General features: G+C 45.5%; 1 protein-coding gene across 1 annotated transcript in view; it reads left to right on the top strand.

Annotated features, from left to right (window-relative positions):
- The first annotated feature begins 3220 nt into the window (after positions 1 to 3220).
- Positions 3221 to 20742, top strand: part of LOC111139110 (methyl-CpG binding protein 2) — a 57642-nt gene continuing 40120 nt past the window's right edge. Inside the window, exons 1-2 of the mRNA XM_022491262.1 lie at positions 3221 to 3303; positions 8531 to 8654. Of these exons, the coding sequence (XP_022346970.1) occupies positions 8629 to 8654 (26 nt within the window). The 5' untranslated portion in view covers positions 3221 to 3303; positions 8531 to 8628. The remainder of the gene's footprint in view (positions 3304 to 8530; positions 8655 to 20742) is intronic.

Raw genomic sequence — 20742 nt, 5'->3', positions numbered from 1 at the left:
GGAGAGAGAGAGATCACAAGTAGGCAGAGAGGCAGGCAGAGAGAGGAGGAAGCAGGCTCAGTGCTGAGCAGAGAGCCCGACGCGGGGCTCGATCCCAGGACCCTGAGATCATGACCTGAGCTGAAGGCAGAGGCTTAACCTACTGAGCCACCCAGGCGCCCCTGATTTCTAATTTTAAACCATCCTTGCATTCTTAGCATAAATTTCAACTTGGTTATGAAATATAATTATAATCTGCTGGATTCAGTTTATTTGTCTAGCATTTTTACATCTATCTAACATATCCTATAGCATACTTTCATTGGTTCATTATAGTAGTTATATTAGTCTCATAAAATATGTTTGGAGAGTTTTTTTTTCTGTGTATGGTTGGAATTACCCATTCATTAATAATTTGGTAGACTTCAACTGCAAAGCTCTCCAAGCCTTTTTTGTTTGTTTGGCAGGGGGTAGATTTTTAAGATACATAGTCAATTTCTTTGTGGTTATAGAGGGTCTATCCAGGTTTTATGTTTCTAGGGTCAGTTTTGGTAAGCTTTGCTTTTCTAGGAATTTGTTCATTTTGTTTATGTTTTCCAATTTTCTGCCATACAGTTGTTTATAATATCCTTTTAAAATTTTATGTCTTATCTACTACCTATTGTATAATCTATATATCTGTGGTTGCATCTCTTTTTCATTTCTAATATAATTTGTCTTTCCTCTCTTTATATTTAGGTTCTTAAAGGGCTGGCTTTTGCTTTTCAGCTTTTCAAAGAATCAGCTTTTGATGTTCCAATCCTATCATTCGTTTCTGTTTCATCCTTTCTATTCATCCTTAATTGTCTTCCTATTTTCTCCAGGTTTACTCTGCTGTTTCTTTTTATAGTTTCTTTTCTTTTTTTTAAGATTTTATTTATTTATTTGAGAGAGAAAGAGAGCAAGATCACACACATTTGGGAGAAAGCACAAGCAGGGGGAGGAGCAGAGGGAAAAGGAGACTCCTGGCTGAGCATGAATCCTGACGTGTGGGGCTCTATCCCAGGACCCTGAAATCATGACCTGAGCTGAAGTCATACACTTAACTGACTGAGCCCCCCAGGTACCCCTCTTTTATAGCTTCTTGAGCTGAATGCTCAACTTGTTGACTTGTTAACCCAAACGCCTACTCAACACCTCCACTTGCACATCTAATAGGCACCCAAGCTTAACATGGTCAAAACGGAACTCTTGATATGTACCTCTGAAAATGTGGTTTCGTACAATTCTCCCCATCATAGTGAAAGGTACCGATTCATTCAGTTGCTCAGTGGAAAACTCAGGAATCATCCTCGTTCCTTCTCTTTCTCTATACATCTAATCTTTTCTACTCGACTTTGAAAATCCATAATGAGTGTTACAATATCTCAGAACCTCCACTGCTACCACCCTAGTTCATGCCACTATCACTTCTCCTAGACGGTTGTCAGGGTCTCCTGACTGGACTTTTGTTTCTAGTTTTGTCCCTCACGGACAACTCTCCACACTGCACATACAACATGGATCTGATGATGTTAACTCTCAGTTCAAAGTCCTCCAAAGGCTTCATCTCAGGAGAGGCTCCCAGTTCCCATGGTCGCTCTAGCTGCCTCTCCAACTGCACACCCTGCTATTCTCTGGCCACATAAACTTTCTTCCCAACACGCCACGCACAGTAGCTCCTCAGGGCTTTTGAACTTGCCTGGAATGTTCTCTCCACAGATATCCATATGGGGGAATAAAACAAAGGCAAAAGTCTATAGATATCTAAATAGCACCCCCTTTACTCTTGCTTTATGTGTCTCAAAACCCTTATCACTATGCGACATTATATTATATACTAATTTGTATGCTTAGTATGAATCTTTGCCACAAGAATGTTTACTGTCTTGCTCAGTACTGTGAATCCAGAACCTGTAACAGTGCCTGGCATGTAGCAGGTACTTAATAAATGAAGGGGAGACACCAAATCAGAATTAGAAGGTTCCTTGGTTTTTTTGTTTAAAGATTTTATTTATTTATTTGAGAGAGAGAGAGAGAGAGAGAGCGAGCTTGAGAGGGAGAGGGTCAGAGGGAGAAGCAGACTCCCTGCTGAGCAGGGAGCCTGATGCGTAACTCGATCCCAGGACTCGAGGATCATGACCTGAGCCGAAGGCAGTTTCTTAACCAAATGAGCCTCCCAGGCGCCCCTAGAAGGTTCCTTGTTAAGCACAGAACCAGTACAAGGAGCATTGGATGAACTAGATAGGTGGAATACGATTAAGGTTGCCTTGAGAAATAGTCCTGTCCTGCACACCCTATTGGATAAAACTTTTCCCATACTCCTAAATATTTTTCTGACCCAGAATTGCTGGATCTTAGCTCACAAATCACCTTTTCTAGCAAGTGTTCCCTCTCCCCTCCTGGCAGAACTAAGTGCTGCTTCCTTGTTGTGCTCTCACTGCCCCTTCTCCACACCTCCACCAAAGCATCTGATACAATGACAGATCTCGGTGCAGCCTGGCCATGCACAGTCTTCTCCCACCAGAGTTTCAGGAAGACCACGGCTGTGTTTTGTTATTTATTCCCTGACCCTGTGAGAGTGTGGCATAGGGCATCGGGCACACGGCAGGCCCAGATGGAAAAGAATGCAACGGGTAGGGCCCTGAAACGAAGGTCGGTTGTCTGGAACAACGTCAGGCTCCAGGCTAGGCAAGTTTGCTGCTCCTAGTGAAGGTGGTGACACTGAGAAAATACAGGTGCGGTGAAACTCTTACAGCAGCGTAGTTTGTGCGTTTGTGTACAGCGGGTCACCGGCCCAGGAGGGCCACGCAAAAAACGCGTGCGGAGCCTAGGCCTTCACTTGCCCCAGCATCCGCAAGGGCCCATTAATCCTTAATATTCAAATTCCTCCCACTAAACCAGCCCCTCCGCGCCCTAGCCGCCTCTTTCCCCCAAATGACGGTGGATGGCAACCAATCGGGAGCTGGGCAGGGTTTCCACCCACTTTTCCCTAGCGGGAATGGACACCAACCCCAGCCAATTGGTAGCATCGTCACCGAGACCCCGCCCCACCCTGGCCGCCGCACCCAATGGCGGGAGGGCTCGCGGCGGTGCCGGGGGCGGGGCGCGGGCGCGCAGGTGCAGCAGCGCGCAAGCCGGCCGGGAGGGCGGGGCGCGACGTCGGCCGTGCGGGGTCCCGGCGTCGGCGGCGCGCGCGCTCCCTCCTCTCCGAGAGAGGGCTGTGGTAAAAGCCGTCCGGAAAATGGCCGCCGCCGCCGCTGCCGCGCCGAGCGGAGGAGGAGGAGGAGGCGAGGAGGAGAGACTGTGAGTGGGACCGCCGCGGCCGCGGGCGGGGACCCTTGCCGGGGGGCGGAGGGTAGGGGCGGGACGAGGCGCGGGAGGGGCCCGCGGGGTCGGGCGACACGGCTGGCGGATGGCGTCCCTCCTCTCTACCCTCCCCCTCCCGCCGCCGCCGGTGACGGCTCTCTCACCCCCACCCGGCCCGTCACCCGCACTCGCGGTGACCGTCCTCGGCGCGGTCGTCCAGGGCCGACTTCGCCTGGCGCCCCCTCCCTCCCGCCTCCGGCGCGCATCCCGGCCCCCGGCCCCGCGGGCGCCCCTGTCGCCGGGGTTTTGCCTGTCGGGGCTGCGCGCGCGTCGTGCCCTTCTCGGGGCTTCGGGCCCGCGGCGTCGTCGCGCGCCCGCCGCCCCGGCCTCTCCCTGGATCGCGCTCTCCCCTCTCCCTCCCTCGCGCGCCCCCTGTGCCGTTACTCGGCCCCCCCACCAGCGCGCGTGCGCAGTCCGCCTCCCGTCGGGAGAGTGCGCCACAAGGGCTCCTGCGTTCTCACCCCCATCTCCAGGCTTTGCCTCCCCCTCCTTCTCGCCCATTCCATGACTTTCTGCCCCCAGTGCGAGCGAGTCGGTCCACCATCTCCTCTCTCCTCCAGCAGGAAAAGTAGGTGGGAATTATTGCCCACCCACAAAAGGGACTAGACGTTGTGTTCCTGGTCCCACAACTCATCATAAAGAGGCGGTTATAGTTCCCATCATGAACCTTAGATAGGGGACTGTGTGTCCGGGAGCACCGGAGGCTCTTCGGTGGGAGTGCGCCCCCAGGGTCTTTGGGGGTTCCGTGGCCTCAGAATGTGAGCGCCCTCCCATCCTCCCCGCCCCCCTTCGCCGGAGATCTTCTAGTTACATAAGTGGAGTGGGACATAGTATGTAACCGGCTTCTATAGTCCTGGAGCGCGCCCTGCTCAAGATCATCATTACCAGATGGGGCAAGTGCATCGCATCGCTGTGGTTCCTGTCATTTGCCCCCTGAAAGTTTATTTTCTTTTTAGTTTGGTTATAAGTGAATTGCCCACACTGAAACTCAGGTGACTTTTACATGGTGTGGCAATGTTACTTTGGTTTTGCCCTGAAGACTTAATGTCATTGTAAAGAGTCTAAAAAAATTGCTTTCACAGAGGAGACCGTTTATAACCTTGCTGAGTGGACCTGAGATTGGGAAAGCTTGCTCTGGAATACCTACCTCTGTGGTGGTCGCCTGTGTTGAGTGTGTTCGTTGTGGATTGGTCACAGCAGAAATGGGCTCCACCACAAAAGTGATATTCCTGACTCATGGTCAGGCAGATGTGTGCCTCTGGTTCTTTTTCCAGGAACAGGAATGGACTCTGCAGAGCCATTCACACATTGTGTCTCTGTTTTGTGGGGGATCAGTACCCCAAATTGTGAGATGGTAGGATTGAATTCCGGGGGGGGGGGTGGTTGGTGATGGTGGAAGCAAATCTAGCAGCGCCTGATGCCAAGTGGCTTAGACTTTGGGAGACTCTCACAAGTTTTAGGTGTTTTGTTATACCAGAAAAATGAAGCTTATTTGTGCCGTGGTAGTAAAATTCAGTGTTAATAGGCAATTATTACTTGAGAAGAAATTTGTGTTTCATGGCCAGAATTTTCATCTGGATCTCAGCAACTTCAGTTAACAAGAAGAGTAAGCTGACCTCTTGTGTCTTTTGATATCTGCTGGATCCTTACTTTAAAAAACAAACAAGAACGAACAAACAAAGAACGGTATCTAGGTTTCTTCGGTCTTTTAGGAATTTCCACCTGGGCTTTAGGGAATAGGCTTATTTATGGACCTTTTATGACTTCTATTTCAAATGCCAGTCAGGAAGCCCGGGAAACACTTGCTTTTATTTTCTTACCCGGACACATGAGAACCTTCAGGGACACAGTCCATCTAGTAGAGTACAGTTGGTTAAATCAGTTGTTACAGATACCCGTTTGTGGCACGTCAGCTTGGTGGCATGTCGGCTTGGTGGCAGATCACTGAGGGACTTTCCTAGCCACACACTCGCACAAGCCCACTTGACAGAGATTCCAAGGTTTGTGCATCTCGGCCTATGACGTGCCAGGACGAGGACTCTGCTTTGTTTTGCATCATTGGCAACGCACTTGCCTCCTCGAGTGCCCCTCCACTTAGCTGTTCATCATACCTCTAGCCTTTTAAGCAGCACAGGCAGCTTCCAGAACGTAGTTTCTCTGAAAAGTGCCTGGTGGCATCTGAAGTCAGTATGTTCTAACAGCTTGAAGAGACCTGCAGCTTTCTTGCTTCGTGGGCTCTCACGGCATCCTGTTTCTTGTTACAGATGTGTCCGGAGTGCTTTAGAGCCACAGTACCAAGTCTTTATTTCACCCAATAGAGCATGATGCAGTCAAACTCTACTCTGACTTTTGTGCTGTTGATGTATTGGGAGGGTTGGAATACAATTTTGTGTTCTCTTTGCAATTTCTAGCCAGAGTCATTGTTTTCCGTTCACCCTGCCTCTGTGTGGCCACAGCTAGAAGGGGTGGAGTGGCAAACTGTGGAGTTTAACAAAAAGAAGCTGTGGAGTTTGGCTAGATAAGTCCAATATGATGTTGCCTCCACCCGAATACTCCATCCCCTGTGTGGGCACTCTTTCACCTGAAATAGAGAAGAGCAAAAGCAAAATTGTTAGTTCCTTACTACAGTCCAGTTTCCACCGCTGACACACCTGCCGGGGACTATTTGCATGATAAATGACGTGTCCTGGAACCTGTCATCGTTTATAAAGGTGACTGTCAGTAGAAATCTTTTAATTGGCTTTACAGAAAATAAAAAAGCAAAATGCCTTTCCTAGAAATCTTTTAATTGGCTAAGGCAGTTTGTCGCCAGGCTACCTGAGTTATCTATGAGGAGAGAATCCCAGAAAATGTTTGACATTCGTAGTGACTATAGTTGACCTTTGAACGATGCAGGGATTAGGGGCCCCGACCTCTCACCCCCGTGCAGTTGAAAATCCACGTATAATTTCTGACTCCCCGCCCCCAGATCTAACTGCCAATAGCCTACTGTTGACCGAAAGCCTTATTATTAACTGAAACAGTTGATTGATGCATATTTTGTATGTTATGTGTAGTATATACCGTATTCTTAAACACAACAAGGAAGATGTTATTAAGAAAATCTTAAGGAAGAGAAAATACATTGATAGTACTGTACTGAAAAACATCTGCATGTAAGTGGACCCGAACAGTTCAAACCTGTGTTGTTCAAGGATCAATTGTAGTTTTTTAAGCACATGGGGATGGAGGGATGGGGGCAAACAGTCCTGGACTGGTGGCAAGTCCCAGGCAGCGCAGCAGGACACCTGCTTGTTTTCACTACCCTCTGCTGCAGTAACATGCGTGCAGACCGGCCTCATGTGGCCGGCAGACACAGTCTGTCTCTTTTCTTGGGCAGAGCATTATTTCTGCTTCAACGGAAGGACCTTGTCTCAATTCTTCTGTACCAGCCTTCTCCAGTCAGATTGCTGTTGTCACCGCTGTCACCACTGTGCCTTTTCCTCGTTTCCAGTAGGACAGATGTGAATGGGTTCTTCTTCCTCGGGCTCACTTACACAAAGTTATGCTCTTCTGCCTTTATCTGTTCTCTTCTGTCTTTCTCTTGCAAGGAACCTTTTCCTATTGAAATCTTGATTTGCATGCCATTACTTAAATACTTGGTTCTGCCATTTTGGATGGTAGGTATGGTGTTGGGGGGGGTCTGAGTGGGAGTGGGTATTTGGTGGCAGGCAGGGCATCCCCATTCCCATATCGAAGGGGTGTGTGTGGCCATTCTACTCAAGAATAAAGCCTTGGCCTTCGTAACTTCTTCGGGGCTTACTTACTGGGTCGGCTGGCACGTGAAGGTGTCCTCAGCATGGCTGTTCTGCAGTTCCTGCAGATGCCTGTACTCCGGGGAGCAAGCCTTAGGAAGGGTTGACTTGTCTTCCTTGCCTAGGAGCTGGGGACATCATATATATGAACCTGCAAATTACTGTTTCACTGGGTTTTTACTTACCTGCTTTCATTTGCTTTGCTCTTTTTTCCGTGAAATCTTGAGTTAATCAAAGATCTTAAAATTTCAGAGCTGGAAGGAACCTTAGTCCAGCTCCCTCAGTTTACAAGTAAAAAACCATGCTCTGAGAAGTTGTAGCTTTGCCAGGGCCTCCCAGCCAAGATACTGGTTTGATTTTTATTCTATAGCTAACTGAGTAGTACTGTTACCTTGACTTCTGGATTTCAAAGTATTCTATGACTCCACTGTTTAAGGGAATTGTAAGGCCTCACTGCACCTCAATAGATAGTTCTAGGTACCATCCCAGTAGTTATAGACCAACTGTAGAAGACTTGGTTGGTGTTGCCCTTCCTCTGGGTCTAATTACATGAGTAATTGTTAGTGTGAATAGTCTCTAAATTGTATACTGGAGGCTTTTTTAGTGTAAAGGTGGAAGTGCTGCTCTTGGGCCCCACGCTAACCAGAGATTAGCTAATACGGGGCAGTTTAGATTTTAACAAGGACATGATGTTATCTTGATGAAAAATGTAATGACAGAAGTCTTCTTTTGAATATATTCAAAAGCAAAAGAGAAACTATCAAACTAATAACTTTGTTGAGCATTGTGATTTAACTGATCTGAAAGGCTTAAAAGTGATCGCTCTGAAACAGACTTGAGTATATTGGAGGAGGGCTTTGGATCTCCCAGGGCGTATGGTTTCTGTTGGTGCTGCTTCCCCCGCCCCCTCAGGGTTGAAGCTCCTGTAAGTGATGTTACAGCAGCTCATTTCAAATTCAGCTGCTTGAAAAAGAAGGGAGACTTTGCCTCTGGATTTCATGTGTTCTTTTTTGGATGACATTCTGATGTCGAATGTTTTCTTGAACATGTTTTCTCTCCCTGAGCCTTTCTGTATGACGTAGTGCAAGAAATACTTACCAGGGATCACTGCTGACAGTACGCTTTATAGTGCCAAAGTGTCCCTCAGAGGTGACTTGTGATAGTGTCGGTTCTAACACACATGAATCTTTATTTTAGCATGTGTGTTATGTGCTAGGAATTTGAGGTTTATCCTTTGTTTCTAGTAGGTAAGCTGGGAAATAGCATAGTACTTTGTCTATATGTTTATCTTCAAAATGTCCCAAATAGCCCTGGGAAAAAGGTCGTGCAGCACAATGGGGGCTTTCAACTTACGATTTTCTTTGTTTTAGGCTCCATAAAAATACAGACTCACCAGTTCCTGCTTTGATGTGACATGTGACTCCCCAGAATACATCTTGCTTCTGTAGACCAGCTCCAACAGGATTCCATGGTAGCTGGAATGTTAGGGCTCAGGTAAGTAACCTTCCTTTTTTTTTTTTTTAATATTTCCCTGTTTTGGCACATTTTTTTAAAAAAAAAAAAAAAAAAAAAAAAAAAAAAAAAAACAAGGAAAAAAAAAGATGTACTACTCTTGGACAGTATAAAAGTACCCCAAAGACTAAAGCTATAACTGTGCCAAACTGTGCCATATAATAAAAAAAAGTCACTTCCCTGAGCCCTGAAAGGTCAGTTTGGGTAGGGTTACTTGGTAGCCACAGCGTGATCTGGGGGCGGGCGTCAGATTAGAGCCGGAACTGGTGATCTGCAACTTCAGTTCACCTTGAAGCAGGTCAGCTGAGCCGAGGGCGCTCTGAGTGAGCTCTTCACCTGCCACTGCTGCTGTTGCCTAGCGGTCTTCAGCGTGGTGCTTTGTTTGCTTTGGTTTTGGGTAAATGACTTCCTGGTCAATGTTAGTGAGCAGTGGTAAAACATTTTCAGGTACGGGAACTGGTGTGCGGCCCCCTAGAAGGATGGCTTCCTGAAAGCTGTCACAGAACCACAGAGCGCACGGCTAATGGCTGTGCTTGCTACCCTCCTCCCACGGGAACTAAAGAGAGCACCCAGACACGGGTCTGGCTCTTGAGACTCTAGAGTAGAATGAGTGCCTTTGGAAGAGCTGAGGATCCAAGCCATATGAGGTCTGACACTCAGGTGCTCTATAAGCTACACTTTTGGCCACCTTGGTGCCATTGTGTGGGATTTAATTTTGTAAAAATGAGTGGTTCCTTAATTCTCAACTGTCAGGCTCAGTATTTCAAGCTTTTTTAAAATCAGTGGTCACTCCACATTTGATGTTTTGACACCTGGATTTCAAAATTCCATGTGGTAAGGCAGAGCGTACTGATTGAATTTTTCCATTCCTTTTCCTAAGAAAAAATGTGAGTTTACGCATACGCTGCCATTGTGATTCCGGCTGAGAACCCCAGGTAGCACTTTGTTGTCTCTCCCTGGTGGTTTCTGACACCTGAGTCTAAAGCTTTGTGGCCATCCCTAACATGGCCTGTTAGAGGTCTGTGTGAGGGCAGGGCTGGGGTGAGGGAAAATAGAAGGTGTGGAACGAAGTGAGGAGCATTGCGCTGCCTCCAAGTCCCAAATTTGGTTCCAGTCCCGATCCTGTGACTCAAATTGTCATTTCTGCTTTATTGCTGTGGGGTGTACTCTGGGCCCTGTTGACAGGACGTCCTTTGTACACCACATATTTATGCTGGTGGGAGTTGTGTGGCTGGTGCTTTGTGCATTGTCTCAGAGATGGTGTGGACTAAATGTATCATGGCAGTGAATGCATTTCTTCTGGTAGATGTGAGGCCTGAGGGTGGTTTATGTTTTTCATAGTCTTTTTCTCAGATTATGAATGGATTTTATAAAACAGGCAGTGGTCAGTCTATATAGTTTCTTCTAAGACATGTAGAAAGGAAGAGATATTTAGAAAAATATCTGTTACAAGTGGGAAAGACACAGCCATTTGAGCTTCAAGAAACTGAAGGGAATTCTGCAAGGAAAGAACCTGTCTTTACTAGATAAGTTTCTTATCTTATTATTTTTCTTTTTTTCCTTTTTTAAAAAAATTATAAAAATAATGCATGCTTTTATAGAAAACAAACCATTTTAAAGTATACCATGTGAAAAGATGAAAGCTCACCATTACTCTCCATGCTCGCGATGCCCAGAGTAACAACTATAAATGCAGGTCCTTCTGAGTCTTCTCAGGCTGTACAGATGTGCACATTTTGTGTTTTAACAAAATGAGGATGATACTATACATATTTTGCATCTGTTCTTGTGATATATTTCTCTCTGCCTCGTTTCTGTTAAGTGGCGGTGTGATCTGGTGCCGACTTACTGTCATGCCTTGTCCCCCTGTTGACTTCCCCGGCGGTTCACTATTAAAGATGCTGCTGGATGAACTTCCACATGCGCCAGTCTTTCCGAAGAACAGCCGCCTAGACTCGGAATTGCTGAGGGTGCCGCCACGTCGCCTCCTAAAGTGGCTGTCGTGGTTCCCATGACAGTATGAGAAAGTGCCTCTTCCCACACCTTCCCAGAACTGGATGCCCATCGTTTAAATCTGTGCTCCTCGGGCCGCTCCTGGGGCCGGGCCTCAGCGTCTGCAGCCATTGTACTTGGCCTTTGGGAGTTGCTTGCCTGTGGGTGTCCTGCCTTCGCTGCTCCGTCAGGGTATTAGTTCTTCAGTTGATCTGTAAGAACTCGTAATGTATCAAGGATACCCTCTGTCATCACGCAGATACTTCTTCTACCTTGTCGTATATCTTTTGATTCTGCTTGTCTTCCTTGATATACAAAATTTCTGTTAGGTTTTTTTCTTTCGCTTTTATACTTAGTCCTTTCCTACCTTAAGAACATATCAATATCCATCCGTATATTTTTCTTCCTAAAAAAAGATTGATGTACTATATTGATACATACAAAAGAATTATAGGTAAGTTTTCCTGTTTTTCATATGGTTATAAAAACGCCTCTTTCATGTGGAGCTTTGGGTCGGGATGAGGTCTAGAGCCCACTTAGCCGGTTGTGTCATAGCCGTTCGGTGAGGCAGTCCCCTCGTCTCCAGCTTTAGTGAAGTCTTCACTTTTAGACTTGAGTTCGAGTGAGCAAAGCATCTCTTACTATTTTCTTTCTGAAGTTTTTCTTTGTGAGACTTGATGGCTAGCTGGTCAGCATATAATCATCTGTTCATTCCCCCAACAAGTCCTGGAGCCCCTGATTCAAGGTAGAGGCAGTCTGGGGCCCTGCAAGTGTCGCTTTCTCCTTGACTTGGGCGGGGCCAAAGAGGCTGCAGTACCAGTGGCAACGGCTCCAGTGCTCATTCCAGAAGACTCGAGAAAATAGTGGATCTTCACAAAGTAGGTTTTGGATAAACTAGGAGGAATCCAGAGGGTGTGTGTGCATGTGCGTGCATATATGCGTGCGTGCGCATGTGTGTTTTAGATTCTGACACAGAAGTGAGCGCTTAGGGTAGACTGCAACATAAGCGTTGTTTGTTTCCTAACTCGTGTAATTGCAGGCTGATTTTTGTCTTGAATTATGATGAGGGCTTTTTGCTGGTGAAACAGTTCTATATTCAGCTAGCTTGGTTGTGATGGGATAAAAGTTGTGTACTGATAAAAATGGTAATTTTCTTCTTTGATGATTTTGAAGCATTTCTGTAATAGCTCATAAAAATAAAGGCAGGCTTTTGGTGAATATATTCTTAGGGAAAAAGTAATTTTTTGCAGCTTGCATCATTTAAATCTAATAAATAACCTTAAAACTGAAATGGAATCCTGATTTGGATTGAAAAATATTTTTTACTTAATAAAGGATATAAATGATTTATAATTAAGAAAAAGCTTCTTGTATAGGCTGGGTTTTTTTAATGAACTTTTTAAAATGGGTATATAGTACAGAACAAAAAAGGTTGTGTAAGAGGTTATATGGTTAAAGAGCTACTTGCCACCCCGTCCCCAAATATCCATTTCTCTCCCTGGAGGCAGCCATCATTACCAGTTTCTTATTAATTATGTGTGTGTGTGCCCGTGCACACGCACCTGGGTGTAATTTTTAGATTGTGGTAAAATATACCTAACATTTAGCATTTTAGCCACTTTTACACGTACACTTCTGTGACATTAAGTATATTCTTGTGCAACCGTCCCATTATGTATCTCCAGAACCCTTCTCATCTTGCAAAACTGAAACCATCTCCATTAAACCCTAACACCCTGTTCCCCCTCCCCCACCTGGCCACTACCCTTCTTCCACTTTCTATTTCTATGAAATTGACTATTCTAGATTGTTACCTATTTTGTTATCTATTTTATAATTGTGTTTACATATTTTGTGGGCATGTACACACACAAGGATGGGTGTGCGTTTTTACACAAACGGTAAAACACCTTGCACATTTCCAAAATTTGCTGTTTTTAGTTAATGTATCTTGGAGATTGATAGCCGTTTCCATAGAGCCATATCATTCTTTTTAAGGGTTGTAGAAGAAATTCCTAGATGTGGGACTTGCTGGCTTAAAGAGTATATGCATTTTAAACTTGGAGAGATACTGCTAAATTAAGGGTGGCCTTAGTTAATTGCATAGTTTTTTTTTTAAGATTTTATTTACTTATTCATGAGAGAGAGAGAGAGAGAGAGACAAGGGAGAAGCAGGCTCCCCACTGAGCAGGGAGCCTGATGCGGGGCTCGATCCCAGGGCCCCGGGATCACAACCCGAGCCAAAGGCAGATGGTTAACCATCTGAGCCACCCAGGTACCCTGTAAATTGCATAGTTCTAAAGAAAAGACTGCGTATGAGTAGATGAACACACAAATTCATGGCTGTGGTGCTATTTGTAGAGACTAGAGAGCCGTTAATTAGGCTAAGAAGAAATAATTTTTAGCAGTTAGCGCTAGAAAGCAAAACTTCAGAAGCTTCCCATTCATCAGATGTGACATCAGGTGAGCAGAGCCTATGTGGCAGGACCCTTTACTTGACAAGGGGAACTTCAGCCAATTCTCATTTGTGAATTTTGAAGAAAATGGAGCATTTTTATTTTGGTACTAAGTTGCAATGGCTCCTTGGGACTCAGAGTTGAAAGGTCTCCTGAAGCTGCTGGACCTTCTGTCTTATTTGTATTGTAATATGCATAAGGAATGTCCTGGAAATATTCAGGACAAGATTGCTGTTGCTTTGTTTCTCTTCAATTCTTGTACTCTTTACGGAGCAACACTTGATTAATTGACCTTATACCGGTGTAGCATGTATTATGTGTCATGTGCTGTACGAGATGCTGTGGATTACCCTTAGCTATCTTCTGTAAAGGAAGATACAGATGGGCAAACAGACCTTTACAAGGGGCCAGATGCTATGACGGAAGAGCGCTGACCACTGAGGGAGCACACAAATGGTAGAGGAGCCCCGCCTACACTTGGAAGTGAGGGTCGGGGAAGTGACTGCTTTGAAAAGGGACTACCAAGACCTGAACGATAAGGTGACATTAGCTAGTCCAGAAGAAAGTACGAGTTGGGGAGAGACCCGTGTTCAGAGGCTAAGACAAGAGACAACTGACTGGTGGGCTGGGTCTGAGGAATTTGGAGCACAGAGAGGACACAGAGGCAGCAAGCCGGGCCTGAGGGCAAGGAGCGTTTTTGTATGCGGAGTGCGCTGGTAGGAAATGAGACACACCACACCAGCTATGCCGGATGCGCTCTGCTTTCCTTCTAAGTTGCACCACATTCTGAGATGTCCCTGAGCCCCAGAAGGCAGCGTGAGGAGCTCTGGCCATCCGTCCTGTCCCCTTTCCATCCCACGCTGCTCTGAAGGCCATCTGCCCTGAGTGACTTCCCACGCACCCGTCAGGTCCCCAGGACTCCCACTTCAGGTCTCTTTATGGAACCTTCCTTCCCTCCACGAGACCTGTGAGGAGAGGGCTTCCCCTTCTCCAACACACTTCCTTCTCCCATACTTGATACTGAGAGGAGCTGGGTATCGTGAGAGTCCGCTCTGGTGCCAAAGCCGCTGCTTAGCTCTTCTGATTTTTCCTTATTTTTTTAAACCAAGATTTTCATGGTGCAGGAAGCAGTGCGTAAGGCGAGCTCACTCTCTCGTCAGGGACGGGGTCCACTCCGATGAGCCGCCACGGCCGGCAGCACTGTCATCGCCACGAGCCCGGGCCCAGAAGGTCAGAGCAGAGTGCTCTGTGCTGCTGGTCTGCGTGCCTGCTTCTCTGCCCTCCCGCAGCCGGCCTGACCCTCCTGCCTTCGAGGTCTCGCCTTCCTGCCGTCCTCCTGGCCCTCTGCCTTCCTGCTCAGGGGCTGGCTGCTCGGGCGCTCACACTTAAGAAATGTTAGCATTTTGCCCTCTTCACATCCTCCTCCTCCTGGGGGTTCTGGTGTGACGGGCCCAGTGAGGTCCCTGCTGCGGCTGCGCTAGCTCGCCCTGCCTCCCCGGGGTAGCCTGTCCCCAGAGGGAGCGGGGGACACTCTCCGTGCAAGCTGTGTGCTGTGTCCCACGTAATAACGTATAACACTCAAAACCGTCTTCACAAACGTGCCGGAGGCTTTCCTGCTCTGTGTAACATTCTGCAACTCGTTCTTTTCGTTCCGTAGTTGGCTCTTGAGCTTGGTCCGTGTTGCTCTGTGTAGACCTTCATTCAACATGTCTCCTTGGGCCGTAGAAACATCTTTGCAGCAGAAGCCCCACCAGGGCCCAGAGGGAGAATGGAATTTAGAGAAACGGGCATTGACATCTGGTTTATGTTTACATCCTTTGGTCCTATTAACCAAGAAGATATTTTTATTTCTTTGTTTGTGAAAGCTTTCTACAAAAAAAGGCATCCATTTTCTAGATTTATTAATAGGGCAGTCCAAAGGTTTTATTTTTAGATTTGAAAGAAGGCAAAGAAGGCTTCTGAGATATGCACATTTCCCTTTGTTCCCATCTTCTTTGCAACATTCCACATTGTTAAAACACGAGCTTGAGCACTTTTAAGCACAAACTGACTTTCTACATGTGGATTATTTTTGAAAAGATTAAAGCATTTTGGTTTTTCTGGGACTTCTAGTGATACTTAAGTTTTGACATTACTTGGATAAGTTAAATTTTAAATTTGTCTATAGATATTTAATAATATATTTTTAAAATGTGAATTTCTGTGTGTTTTTTTGGTGTTTTTAAACAGCAGAAGGTATCAGTCCATATTAAGTCCTAATTTGCTCTAATATTTTCAGCTGTTTTTGGAATTAGACTTGGCAAAAAAAACAAAACAAAAAAAACAGACAAACGTCTGCAGTTGTGACAGTTTGTCTTTTTGTTCTGCTTAACTCCAGAATAAAAAATTCTAGTGAATTTTTTCCCTAGGCTTGTAAGAACATAGGAACAATTAAAGTTGTCATAATACTTAAGGAGTTAGGAAAAGTTGAAAGTCTTAAGTGGCGACCCTATAAAAATGTAGCTTATGAGCAACTGTATAAATTTTTTAAAAAGATTTTATTTATTATTTGACAGAGAGAGACACAGTGAGAGAGGGAACACAAGCAGGGGGAGTGGGAGAGGGAGGAGCAGGGAGCCCAACTCGGGGCTCGATCCCAGGACCCTGGGATCAGGACCTGAGCTGAAGGCAGATGCTTAATGTCTGAGCCACCCAGGTGCCCCAACAACTGTCTAAAATTTATTAGCTACTCTTCCAGGTTGTTTAAGACAAACAAAAATATAGTATTTATTAAGCTGTTTCTTTTTTTTTTTTTAAGATTTTATTTATTTATTTGACAGAGACCACAAGCAGGCAGGGAGGCAGGCAGAGAGAGAGAGAGGAGGAAGCAGGCTCCCTGCTGAGCAGAGAGCCCCATGCGGGGCTCGATCCCAAGACTCTGGGATCATGACCTGAGCCGAAGGCAGAGGCTTTAACCCACTGAGCCACCCAGGCGCCCCTAAGCTGTTTCTTTTTTAATTACACAAGTAAAGCATCATTGCAGAAAATTCAGAAAATGTATATGGAAATCACTCTGGAAATTCCACCATGTGGAGAAAACTCCTGTTACTATTTGATCTGCCTTTGAGGTCTTGCCTTCCTGCTATCCTCCTGGCCCTCTGCCTCCCTCCCTAGCCAAGGCTTCTGAGTCGTGGTTGAGAATCCATGGGTTCTGTGACCTTGGATGGGAAAAATACTACTTGATTTTCACTAACTTCTCACTGAAAATTCAGTTTTCCTTCAGTGACGTATGTAGGCCATAGACCATGGTAGTATTAGGAGTACCTGTGACTTAGTCACTAATGGAGATGAAAGATGCTTTCATATCACATTAAAGTTACAGATATTTTAGAAACATCATTTGTCCTCGTTATGCTTCAGACCTAGGGTAGTTATTAGACTTAGTTATTTAATGGTTTCCTGAAGAAGCACATATTACTCTAGCACCCATGTTGACATATGTTGTTAGTCATTTCCTATGCATTTATTTTTATGCATTTCAGTGCTTGCTGCGGCAGCACATATATTTTTATGCATTTCAAACCACTCTTCTGAGGACGGTACCACTGAGCCCAAAGGGTCCATGGCAGAAGAAGGTTAAGAACACCTGGGCACATCGTACCGTGCAGCCTCAAACATCAGAGCACTCAGCTCCTGAGTAGTCAGCATGTGGGGGAAGAGCCTCGAGAGACCCCAGAGCACAGGCGCATTAAAGGGAGACAGCACGGCATTCAGAGCCTGCTGCGGCTTACTCTCCCGAGTGTCTTTATGAGCCTACTCGGTAGTCTGTAGAATCCGTGCAAAGTGTAATGCAACAAAAACTGTTTAAGGATACTTCTTTTAAAAAAAAAAGATTTTATTTCTTTGACAGAGAGAGACACAGTGAGAGAACACAAGCAGGGGTAGTGGGAGAGGGAGAAGCAGGCTTCCCGCTGAGCAGGGAGCCCAATGCGGGGCTTGATCCCAGGACGCTGGGATCATGACCTGAGCCGATGCTTAATGACTGAGCCAACCAGGTGCCCCTAAGGATACTTCTTTTTAAGATTTTTTTATTTTTAAGTCATCTCTACATCCAGTGTGGGGCTCAAATCCACAAGCCCAAGATCAAGAGTCATGATCCACCGACTGAGCCAGCCAGACATCCCAAGAATACATTTTTTTAAAAATTTTTACTTATTTATTTGACAGAGAGAGAGACAGTGAAAGAGGGAACACTGGCAGGGGGAGTGGAAGAGGGAGAAGCAGGTTTCCTGCTGAGCAGGGAGCTCGACATGGGGCTTGATCCCAGGACCCTGGGATCATGACCTGAGCTGAAGGCAGAGGCTTAACCAACTTGGCTGAGCCACCCAGGCGCCCCTACCCAAGAATACTTAGTAGCGCATAAATTGCTTAACAAATAATAGTGTCAAAGTCACCTTTGTTGTTGGCATTTAAACATTCTTCCAGAGTCTTCCTTATGCACCCTTGTGCATACATACATGTCATTTTAAATAAATGGGATCATACAGTGTGGTGTTGTGACTTGCCTTCCTTCCTCAATGATAGGTTGTAGATATCTACCCATGTCCGTAAAAACAGATTGATAATACCACCTTTCCCAAAGATAAAAATAACTTAATTGCATTTTATTTTATTTTTTTTTTAAGATTTTATTTATTTATTTGACAGAGGTCACAAGTAGGCAGAGAGGCAGGTAGAGCAGAAAGAGGAGGAAGCAGGCTCCCCATGGAGCAGAAAGCCCGATGTGGGGCTCGATCCCAAGATCCTGGGATCATGACCTGAGCTAAAGGCAGAGGCTTTAATCCACTCAGCCACCCAGGTGCCCTGCATTTTTTAAAAAAGATTTATTTATTTATTGGAGAGAGAGCAGGGGGAGGCACAGAGGGAGAGTGAGAATCCTGAAGCAGACTACCTGCTGAATGCGGAGCCTGATGCAGGGCTCAGTCCCAGGAGCCTGATGCAGGGCTCAGTCCCAGGACCCTGAGATCATGACCTGGGCCAAAATCAGGAGTTGGCTGCTTAACCGACTGAGCTACCCAGGCGCCCCTTAATTGCATTTTCTAATTATAAAAATAGTATCTGTTCAATGGAAAAAGTTTTTTAAAAGATTTTTTTATTTATTTATTTGACAGACAGAGATCACAAATAGGCAGAGAGGCAGGCAGAGAGAGGGGGCGAAGCAGGCTCTCCACAGAGCAGAGAGCCCGATGTGGGCCTCGATCCCAGGACACTGAGATCATGACCCGAGCCGAAGGCAGAGGCTTAATTAACCCACCGAGCCACCCAGGTGCCCCCTGCTTCATATTTGGACCTTGACTTTCTTGTACAGATATTCCCACTGTTTCTGATTGGCTTTTGCTTTTCTTTAATAGTATTCCCTGATCTTGTTGTAAAGTCTTTTCAGCCATGCTGTTTCTTTTTTTTTTTTTTTTTAAGATTTTATTTATTTATTTATTTGAGAGAGAGACAGTGAGAGAGAGCATGAACGAGGAGAAGGTCAGAGGGAAAAGCAGACTCCCCATGGAGCTGGGAGCCCAATGTGGGACTCGATCCCGGGACTCCGGGATCATGACCTGAGCCGAAGGCAGTCGTCCAACTGAGCCATCCAGGCGTCCCTCAGCCATGCTGTTTCTTGCCTGCAGCTCTGTGTCAGCTCCCCTTCCCCTCTGATATTCCACTCAGAGCTCTCTGTTCCCCTCCTGCAATCTGGGCAAGTACTCGCTCCCTAAGGTTGTACACAGCTGCCGCCTGGATCTTCCCGTCACAGAGCTCTTGGGTTGGAGCCACTGTTTTCCAGAAGCCATGTCTTTTACATGGCTTACTCCTTGTTTTCTGGAATACGTCTTTAAATAACTTACCGAGATAGTGTGTGTGGGTAGTAAACTGTAGTGGACACTCTTGTTGCTTACCCACGTCCGTTCCCTCTTTACTGATTCCTAACAGAACCCTGGTGTAATTCACCTTTCCACCTTACTCCCACCACCAGCGAGGATCCTGAAGTCATTCTGCACATTGCATTCCCATAGCAACTGTTACTAAGGTTGGACCTGTGGCCTCAGTTGGTCCACTCAGAATGGAGGGAGGGGCTTTGATGGTATGTTCAGGGCAGACTATACTTTCTCTCACTGGACGTAAATCAGGAATGCTGTTAGCAGCTCTGGTGTAACCTCAGATTGAGGTACTAAGCCTCACTTAGTGGAAAGTGACAGCACTTTGTCACCAAGGATGGGGAAGCAGAGGAACAGAAGGGCTCTGGGCTTCCAGTTACATGAGAGAATATATTTTCTTATTGTGTAAGCCAGTTTGAGTTGGCTTTTCTGTTACTAGCAGCCAAAAGCATTGTTAATAGACAAGTCTTCTGAGTCACTGCATATCTGAAATGCTTTTCTTTTGCTCTTCTATTGACTGAGCATAAGATTCCAAGTTGAAAATCATTTTTCCTCCTAACTTTGAAGGCACTGCTTCCATTGTCTTCTAACATGCAAAGTCACTAAGGGAAGAAACATCTGATGTCAATCTGATAGTGGTTCTTTTGTAGGTGGCCTCCTTTTCTCTCTTCTTCCATGGAACATTTTTAGGATTTTTTTCTTTCTCTTTGGTGTCTTAAAATTTCATGAGAATGTGTCTGAAGTTGTGTCTTATTCATTGTACTGGGGTCATTCAGTCATTGTTGTCAGCTCTTTTTAAAAAAAATATGTTTCATTTTTCCATTTTCTCTTTTTTATTGGAGATTCCTTTCAGCTTAATTTTGGACTTCTTATATTGGTCCTCTGTCTCAATCTTCTCCTATTTTCCTTTTGTTTTCTTTCACTCTGAATTTTGGAAGATCTCCTAGACTCTATTTCCATCCCTTCTGTTACATTCTTCATTTCAGCCAAATCTTTCTCTCTACTTACTGTGAAGCCTGTGTGCCCACTGCCTAGATTCAACAATTGTTAACATTTTGACATATTTGCTTGGTCTGTTTAGATGTGTGCATTTTTATATCTTTTTGCTGACCATTTGAAATGAATTCGCAGACATCATGACATTTCATCCCTAAGTACTTCAGCATACATCTCCTGAAAATAAGGACATTTTCCAATATGACACAGTACCCAGAGCACATCTAAAAGCATTAACAGTTTTCTGTTATCATCAGACAGCTATTCTAAATTCTGGTTTTTCCCAAATGAGTCTTACAGCTGTTTGGGAAGAGGGGAACTAGAAAGCAATTAAGATTTATACCTTACATTTGAGTATGTTTCCTTTTTCTCTTTTAATAAGAATAGCCTCCCCACCTCCAGTCTACCTGCAACGTAGACTTTTTTTTTTTTTGCAACGTAGACTTTTTGAAGCACAGCCCAGTTGTTTCACAGAAGGCCCTCATTCTCCATGTGTCTCTTTTCCTGTTTATCACTTACAATTAATTATAAATGAGAGGTTAGATTTACGGTCTTGTTTAGGTAACCATTTTAGGCAAGATTATTTTGTATTGGGGCACCTGGGTGGCTCAGTGGGTTAAGGCCTTTGGCTCAGGTCATGATCCCAGGGTCCTGGGATCGAGCCCCGCGTCCGGCTCTCTGCTCAGCAGGGAGCCTGCTTCCTCCTCTCTCTCTGCCTGC

This window comes from Enhydra lutris, unplaced genomic scaffold, assembly GCF_002288905.1.
Source record: "Enhydra lutris kenyoni isolate GAN:26980312 unplaced genomic scaffold, ASM228890v2 scaffoldscaffold96, whole genome shotgun sequence".
Lineage (NCBI taxonomy): Eukaryota > Metazoa > Chordata > Mammalia > Carnivora > Mustelidae > Enhydra > Enhydra lutris.
Note: the sequence above shows the minus strand (reverse complement) of the source record. Positions and strands in the feature narration are given on the sequence as shown.